The sequence below is a fragment of the Fukomys damarensis genome, unplaced genomic scaffold (assembly GCF_012274545.1).
Source record: "Fukomys damarensis isolate Sample0158 unplaced genomic scaffold, DMR_v1.0_HiC HiC_scaffold_30, whole genome shotgun sequence".
In the NCBI taxonomy this organism is placed as follows: Eukaryota; Metazoa; Chordata; class Mammalia; order Rodentia; family Bathyergidae; genus Fukomys; species Fukomys damarensis.
This window is the reverse complement of record NW_022900942.1, coordinates 47,338,900-47,348,157: the sequence shown is the minus strand read 5'-3', so window position 1 is coordinate 47,348,157 and position 9,258 is coordinate 47,338,900. Positions and strand designations below refer to the sequence as shown.

The 9,258-nt window shown below is 42.6% G+C and overlaps 1 protein-coding gene across 2 annotated transcripts in view; it reads left to right on the top strand.

Moving 5' to 3' along the window:
• Mocos (molybdenum cofactor sulfurase) overlaps window positions 1-9,258 on the top strand; it is a 46,737-nt gene that overhangs the window by 24,968 nt on the left and 12,511 nt on the right. For both annotated transcript variants that reach the window (XM_010638037.2, XM_033757514.1), the window contains exons 9-11: window positions 1,769-1,931; window positions 5,373-5,451; window positions 8,087-8,211. In XM_010638037.2, the coding sequence (XP_010636339.1) occupies window positions 1,769-1,931; window positions 5,373-5,451; window positions 8,087-8,211 (367 nt within the window). The remainder of the gene's footprint in view (window positions 1-1,768; window positions 1,932-5,372; window positions 5,452-8,086; window positions 8,212-9,258) is intronic.

Here is a 9,258-nt window from a genome sequence, read left to right as displayed (position 1 = left end):
TAATAAAGTGAAGAAAGGATAGAGAAAGCGAAAAAAGCATACAAAACTCAAAATCATATGGTCAGAGTGCTGTGGTATGAAAAAACCCATTCTCATTTTGCCTTCTTTATTGGGAGCTGAGGCGTAGGATGACTTTGGAATGGACCTCTGCTTCCAGGGACCCCTCAGAGGGCTCCACTTCTGAGTGGAGAACACAGTCACCCTAGCTGTAGCTTCCCCTGAATGCACAAGCTGGCCCCTTGCTGGAGCCTTTGATATACTTTCTTTTATTTGATGCTTAAAGCCATCACACGAGGTGAATTATCCCCAGGCACAGATCCTGAGTGGGTTGAGGTAAAGCACTTTGCCCAGGTCACCTGCTGATGAATGACAGAGCAAGGATTTGAAACTGCTGACACTTGGATGGTCTTTGGAATTAAGTGATTTTCTCTGCTTGGTTGTCCCTGTGGTACCAAAGCTTAGTCAGTCCTCTGTATCCACAGGTTCTGCATCCACTGAATCAACCACAGATGGAAAATACCTTTTTAAAGTGCACCGTACTGAACAAGTACACACTTTTTCTTCTCGTCATTATTCCCTAAACAGTACAGTATAACAACAATTTATATAGCATTTACATTGGGTTAGGTGGTATATATAATCTAGAGATGGAAAGAATACAGGGGGATGTGTGTGGGTTATATGCAAATATGCAAACGCTACACTGTTTAATGTAAAATTTCGGTATCTGCTGTGGACCCTGGAACCTGTAGGACAATATGCACTACATCTGCAGACAGGCCAAGTGACCCTGTACCTAGGGGACCAGAAGCTTCCAAAGGGCTGTCTTCCCTGCTGTGGCCCATCTGAGGCTGTCTTTCTTTTCTATAATTTTTCTGTGTCCCAAGTCCCAGACTCCTGAGCCTCTAGGAGACAGACTGTTTGACTCCTCATCAGACATACCAAGGCCAGGGCTGTTTGTTGGCCTCCAGGCTGAGTCCATAAGCCAGGAGCTTCATCCCCCTGTCCTGAGCAGAGGCAGGTGAGGACTCTGTTTTTCCTCTGCTTTCACAGGTGGCTTGTATTCTGTAACACATACATAGATGGCACGGCAGGCGTTGGTGTCCCACCTTACAGATGAAGAGACTTGGCTCAGTAAGGGGTTAGGTTTTCTTGGACCAATAGGGTGGTCATACTAGAGCTACAGAATGAGTCTTGAATTCTTCTCCCAAATTGTCCTGATTCAGCCCTAGAATTCTCCAAGGAGTCCCAGTTCTTTTTATTGGACAATGGGTCTGGATACTGGGTGAAACTTGTATTTTAATTTTGTAGAAATATGACTTAAAGTAGATCCACTCATTCCTAGCATAGCCACAATCTGTGCAAGAACTATGTCTATGGTGTTAGGCTGTGCCTGGACACACAGCAGAAGGGTATACACAAAGCAGAAGTCACGGACACCTGTGGGGAAGGGTTCTGGAGGTGGGGTAGGACAATACCCTCTTGTATTCTTGGAATGTCATCATGAACACACCTTACCTACTCAGAACACAGGCTGAGAGGAAGAGGGGGGAACTGGATCTGGAGGCTGAGTGGAAGGTATCTCACTCCCACACTGCTGTCTCCTTTGCATTGCCCTCTTTGTTTTACCTTTCCTCTTCCTCCCTTTCTTCCTTCAAGAGTATGTGCTGAATTCATGAAGTTCACCTGTACTCGTGCACCCCTGTGTGATAATGTGAAGCGCATCTTCGAGGAGTCCTCATGTAGAATACACCTACCTTTTCCTTAGGTGACCAGGTGGCCCATAGGAAACCAAGGGCTGCTGTATGACCGGAGCTGGATGATCGTGAATCACAATGGCATTTGCCTGAGTCAGAAGCAGGAGCCAAGCCTTTGCCTGATCCAGCCCTTCATTGACCTGCAGCAAAGGATCATGGTTGTCAAAGCCAAAGGTGTGGAAATACTTCATTTCCCAGGGTGTCTGGGAAGGGTGCTTTCATACTCAGATAAAAGTAAACAAATGTCTTTATGCTACCAAATATTAAAAATATCCTAAATTTGAAGGGAGGGCAGGGACAAGGGGAAAAAATGAGAACCAAGACCTGTCATGTAAATGTCCAAGATCCCAATGCTGAATGTAACTGTACTGTATACCTAAAATGCATCAATAAACTCAAAGAGACACACACAAAAATTCTAAAGTGAAAGTATAGGACAGACCACAAAAAAGCTTGTTCACCTTTGTTTTGGGAAATTTCTGAGAAGAGGTAACAATTTGAGTCCAATCAGAAAGGAAAGAGAAGCTGGGGATTTAGCTCAGTGGTTCTGCTGCCTGCCTGGAAAGTACAAGGACTGGAGTTTGATCCCCGGTACAAAAAAAAAAAAGAAAGGAGAGAGGTTTAAACTTGGAATTGTGCAGTATCCTTCGCACTTGCCTTCTGTCTTAGTTACTTTCCTCAGAGAAAATACCTGACCCCCAAAGTTACAGGAGGAAAGGTTTATTTAGCTCACACCGTGTAGGTTTCAGTCCACACTTCGGTGGCATAGCAGAGGGAAACAGTCCACAGCAAGGCAGTCAGAAGGCAGAAAGCAGCAATAGCCAGCCTGTCCTCTCTGGCTCCCTTTATATTTTATCCAGGCTATAACCCTGTTGGTTGGTGTCACTCAAAAATAGGATGGGACCTCCATTATCCACACTCTGAACTACCACCTCCATTCAGTTATCACACATCCTTAATCCCAGGATCACACACCCTAGATCCAGCCACCTCCGAAAAGGCTACCCCACCCCTAGACTGCATGAGGTTCTGGGAGGACATAGAGATGCAAGCCATAACACCTTCCTTTTCTGCCTTCACTCATTCTGTGTACTGTAGGCTTTGATTCTTCCTTGGTGATTTTTAACACCTGAAAAAGTATAACCAGTTCTGTCCAATAGAACTTTCTGTGATGGGAGGATGTTCAACCTCTACACTGCCCAGTTTGGTGGCCACTGGTCACTTGTCGCTATTTAAATTGTAAGTTGTATTTAATTTTAATTAATTTTGATAGATGTATGTGGCTAGTGGGTACAGTGCTGGATTCACAGATCAGAGAATGATGTAATACTTAATTGTAGCATCCAGTTCTAACAAATCTTAACATTCGGCCACAGTTCCTTCAGATCCTCCTCCTATGTTTCTATTTATGTAGTCATGAGTCGATATATGTATGTATCCTGGTACTAGGGATTGAACCTAGGGTCTCTACTCTGTGATATGTCTCCAGCCTTATGTAGTTGAGACTGACCTGGAACTCACTGTTTAGCCCAGGCTGGTCTCAAACTCACAGCCGTCCTCCTGCCTCTGTCTCCTGAGTCCTGGGATTACAGACGTGTGCCACCACTCCCGGCCCTTTTTCTTTTTTGAGACAGCATCTTGCAAAGTTGCTCAGGCTGGGTTGAATTTGAGATCCTCCTGTCTCAGTCTCCCAGAGTGCTGGGATTACAGGCATGTACAACCACACCCAGCTTTCCTTCTTTTAAAAAAGAAATAATAATAAAACATTATAGATATGGCTGAATTTCTCTGTGTACCTTTCTTGGGTACTTTATTAAACATTGTTAAGATTTGGTTCATGATCTAGGATACCTATTACCAGGAGCTTCTGTATCTATTTGAACAGGATATGTGTTCCTCTATAAATATTCTATAAATGTCAATTAGACCGAGTTGGTTGATGGTATATTTCAGTATTTCTGTAAGGTTGCTGATTTTTCTGCCTACTAGTTCTGTGCCCTGAGTCGAGTGTTGGACTGTAATTGTGGATTTGCCTATTTTTTTCTTTTATTTTTTGTTAGTGTGTGCTTCATTTAGCATTTTTATGTTTTTTGGTGACTTTTTCCTCTTTAAGTAGTGTCCCTCTTTATACATGGTAATTTGCTTTGTTTCAAACTGTGACATATGAAATTGTTTTTCTGAGATTAAAATAGCCACCCCACCTCTGTTTTGATTAATGTTATTATGGTGTGTCATTTTCTGTACTTTACTTTTTTTCTAGCTTTATTGATATATATGTAATATATATATATCAGTGTATCTACTTAATGCCTGCAGTCGATCATTTTTAGTACATTCACGGTTAGAACCTTTCAGCTAATTTTGGAACATTTTCATTATCCCCAGAGAGAAACTCTGTACCTGTGAGCAGTCACTACCCATTTCTAGCCTCATTCCTCGTCTTTGGGCAACCACTAATTTACTTTCTGTTTCTATGGATTTTCCTCTTCCCCTAAACTCTGTTATTTTTTCTCAGAATAAGGCAATACATTACATTTGTGGATTTTCTAGTACTGAACTATATCCTTGCTCTTGTGAGAAATAGAAATACTACTTTGCAATAATTATTTAAACATATTACTGAGTTTGATTTGATAATATTTTGTACTTAGTACTTTTGTATCTATTTTTACCAGTGAGATGAATGTATATGTAACCTTTTATTGTAACCCTTGTGTTTTAATTTGGTGCCTAGGGTATTAACTTATATTAATGATTATTCTAAGTTATTACAGCCGGGCGTGGTGGCGCATGCCTGTAATCCCAGCACTCGGGAGGCAGAGGCAGGAGGATCACTGTGAGTTCGAGACCAGCCTGGGCTACATAGTGAGTTCCAGGTCAGTCTCAGCTACAAAGTGTGAGAACCTGTCTCAAAAAAACAAAACAAAAAAATTTTTACAAATGTATATCACATACTCTAATATATGATGTATGTTACAATTAAAGGAAAAAAAAAGAATAGTTTTCAATCCCACTGACATAGTAGGTTGTATTTTTATTAGGTTAATTGTCATTTTTATTTTTTAAGCAATAATGACTACTGATGCAAGAATTTAATTTGATGCTATATTTTTTACAGCATGTGGCTTCATGTCCACCTGTCTGTCTATGAAGGATTTAGGATAGTTTAGAGAACAATGACTTCAGAATGTGGACCATGTGGAGTGGAGAAACCATTCAAAGTAATTTATAGAACATCCCAGGGACTATGGGTATAATTGCCCCAGTGCAGGATTTACCAGAAATCTGCTTGAAGCACACTCTTGGTGGTACTAAATAATGAGAAAGAAAATCTCTGTGTTATGAATTTATAAGACCCAGCCATGCCCTTGGTCCAGCCAAGCTCCAGAGTCATTAAAATTCTTGTAGATTTCATGATAGTAGGCTTTTCTTTCTCCTCTCCTCTACTCCCCTCCTCTTTCTTTCTCTTCCTTCCTTCCTTCCTTCCTTCCTTCCTTCCTTCCTTCCTTCCTTTCTTTCTTTCTTTCTTTCTTTCTTTCTTCCTATAGTAGGCTTTTCTTGCATAGCTGTTCATTTTGTATGATGATAAACTTATCTCTGCCCTTTGTTCATTAGGCATGGAGCCCATAGAGGTGCCTCTTGAGGAAGATAGTGGCCGGGTTCAGATTTGCCAAAGCACAGTGTGTACAGACAGGTAAGATTCTGAAGCAGGTGGCAGTCCTGGCAATAATGGGCTTGGTGGCACAGAAAGGGAAGAAAGCACTGCCCAGTATGATCTGTCCTCTGCTGCACTCCTTATCCCGTCAGCTACACAATGCACTCTAGCAACGTGGGCTCCTTGGTGTTCTTCATACCTCCCGAGCACACTCCCTTCTCAAGGCTTTGCACCTGCTCTCCCCCCATTTATTACTCTGTAGAGCTCAGTTCTTTTTCTTCACTAATCTCCCCTCCATCAGGTCTCTGCCGCAAAGTCCTCTTCTCAGAGGGCCGCATGACCACCCCCAGAATTTGGTCCTTTTCTCTCCATTTGTCTGGCTATATTTATGTCCTTCCCATTTATTGTTCCTAGCATATTTATTTATTTTTAGCCCTTTCCAAAATGCCTATGTTCTCCATGCAGAGCCTAGAACAGAGCTGGGTGCAGAGTAGGGGGTGGGAGGACGAAGTGAGTCAGCGGGAGCCGTTTAGAGGCCACTGCAATAGCTCAGAGGAGCCCCATGGTGCACGAAGAAAGTTCACATTTTTCAAAGATTGGCTGAGGGGTGTAAAGTTGTTGGAAAGGGGTAGGGTTCAAGTGGGAAGGCTGGCTAGACACCTGTGTTCACAACGTGGGTGGGATGACATGGGGGCTTGACCAGGGTCATAGAGAAAATCAAGTCAGCCTCAGATATAAATTCTGGAACTACATCACCTAAACATCCGTGGGCTGGATGAGGAGGCCGAGTGTGGGAGGCATGTCAAGATGTCTTTCAGGTTTTAAGTGGAGTGTTCATGAGACGACCCATAAGTTATGTACTCTGTAGCTGTGCAGTGTTACCTAATTTACATTGTTGATGATAAATCATCCACTAAACTCTAGGAAATGTAGAGTAGGATTGAATAGCTTTTCTATTTTATGTTTTGATGATACATGTTTATCATTCTATTCACTGAATACCTCAAATGTCTGTGTCCCTTGTAATCTAAATCTGATCTGTACCTGAAAATGTGGAATAGAAAAGTTTACGATTATGGGAAACCCATCCCATCCCATACCAACAAAATTCCCACCAAATACTAAGGCAGGTGACTATGGAACAATAAAAAGGTGTAAAGATGCAAATTGCCTAGTAGTTACTGCAGTGAACTCAGTAGTGGGCAGGTGTGTTCTGTTGTTGGTGATGCTACATGGTGGTATCAAATCAGATTACATTTCTTTTTTGGTATCAGGGATCGAACTCAGGACCTTGGGACCTTGCGCTTGCAAGACAGGTGTGGTGCCCCTGAGTTAAATCCCCAGCCCTCAGATTACATTTCTATTTGCACTGCTGTGAACCTACACGATCATGCATATTGTGACATGATATTTTATACTGAGATACTAGAGCTTCATCCAAATTAGACCTGAGTGATTGGTGCCCCAGGGGAGAGGATCCCTCTGGGACTCTGAAGGGCTGCACTCCCAGAAAAGGGTGTTAAGGTGCTGGGGAATGACTGGGCCAACACGACTGAGGATCATGGGCACTGATCTCTGGCTGAAGAACTGAGCACATACTCTATATTCTTGCCAGCACTTGCAGTACTTTAACTGTTTTTGCCAACATAAGCATTTATTATGGCACATTTTTGATGAGACCAATAGATTTAGGGCAACATTTTTGCCATGTTGCTATGTATTACTAACCTTCTGGTAGAAGTATAGTTGTGGAGGGAAATGAGTAATTATTTATCAGGCTCATCCCAGGTTGTACATTTCACTCTGCTGTGTGGGAGAAGTGTGGTATTCTGGTTAGTAAAGCTTTTCAGATAGCCAGAGCCTAGATATGTTTTTGCTCTGAACCAAGGTTACTCAGTGTAATAAACATGGCCTGGGTGAAATATTTCCAAGCATAGGAGAGAGTGCTACAGAGAGGAGTCCTGGAAGTCCGGGAGTCTCTTTCCCTCCCAAAACAGGAAGGAAACTCATTTTCTCGTTAAAAATTAAGGCAGGGTGTCAACAATATTACCTTGTAATTCCAGGACAAGATATTAGCAATTTTACATTATTAATCCCATTGATGTACATTTTGAAAGATTCTATAGGATTCCAAAGCTTTAAAACATTGGATCAATAAAGGTACTTATTCTGGTACTATATAAGAACAGTGTCAATTTTGCAAACCAAACACATCAGCCACATAGTTGGGCTGTGAGGGAAAATGTTTCAGTCAGGTTCAGTATAAAAACCAAGGCACATTTCAAGGGATTCTTAAAGCAAAACACCTCTTGGGAAGATTGCAAATTCTAAGCTTTGTGCTTCTTAGTGTCAACAATTAATAAAAAAAATGATTATGAGGAGAAATTTCTAAAGGTTTTAATCTGGTCTGGAAGCTTTTCACAGCCCCACAGGGTAGGTCTTCCCATGCCTTGATCTCCCAGCACCCCTAAGCTGTCTGCTGCTTCTAGCTGCCTCCTCCCTGGGGACTCAGGGAATATTTTATTTTCATCTGACTTTTTGTGGTATGGATAATTATTTTTAAAATATTACATAAAAGTTCACCCCTTTTCTCTATTTCTTTTCCTCTATCCTGTCCTCTTTCCCTCCCTCCTTTATTCCCTCCCTCCATTCTGTCCTTCTTTTTTTCCTCCAGGATAAATGCTTATGATTGTGGAGAAAAAATTTCAAGCTGGTTGTCGAAATTTTTAGGCCGTCCTTGTCATTTAATCAAACAAAGTTCAAACTTTCAACGAAATGCAAAGAAGAAGCATGGAAAAGGTATTACATTTGGGATGGGCTCTGAGAGGGCAGCAAGCCTGGCTTACTCAGCACACAGCAGAAACAGACCAGACCATGGAATGTCCTCGCCAGGTGACTTGCTCATGTGCAGAAAGCAGGGGCTGTCACCCTTCAGCAGGAAGCTGTGTGGTGGCTCTGGTCAGAGGCCAGTGAGCTCTCCGATCCCCTGTGGGTGTCAAGCCACTGCCTCTCCTTTGCTCAGGGCCTCAGCCCAGTCCTGTGGGTTTAGGAGCACATCTGATTTTGTTAAATAAAAACATTAATAGCTTCGGTGTCCTCAGATTAGATCTGAAAAGAAAACCTGGGTTTCTAATTTTTAGCTCTGTCACCATATAGAGATGAAATCTTGCTAAATCTTAGAATCTCTCATGCCTCAATTCTGTGAACCTTAACTACTCAGACTTTTGAGTTGTGACATCTTTTTCCCATCATGAGCCATTGTTAGGATGCAGGGAGGCCATGGAGAAGCTGGGGAGAAGGGACTTGTGAGCCACCGGGGAGCCAGTATCTTACCTTGTCGCTGCAGGAACCTTTGGAGAGGTTTAAGCTGAGCAGTTTGGTGACATCACTTGTGTCTGAAAGATACTTCTGGGGTGGTGTGGCAGCTGCCTCAGACACGAGACTTGGGAAAGAAGCAAAAGCGTGGCGGGAGGTGGCTAGGAGCGTCCCAGTGGGAGAGGGAGGCCTGGGGGAGGCGAGGTCAGAGGAGAAAGCCTGGCACCGCACGGTGCTGGATCAGGGACTCACCTGTGTCTACATCAGCATGCCACTTAACAGGGCAGAGCTCTCTGGGTCTGGGCCACTGGCCTTCAGACATTTTGGCGCACCGTGGAAGGATTTTAAAAACTACATTCCCTCCTTGTATAGTTTTACATTATTATCTAAATTTTAAGAATGGTTTAAATGGTTGCAAAAGGTGTGATTTTTCAGCACATTGTAAACATTGTCATACAGGGCTCTTCTCAGTGCAGCCAGTGAAATCACAACACCACAGCAATTTGACTTTCATGAGTAATCATTTAAATA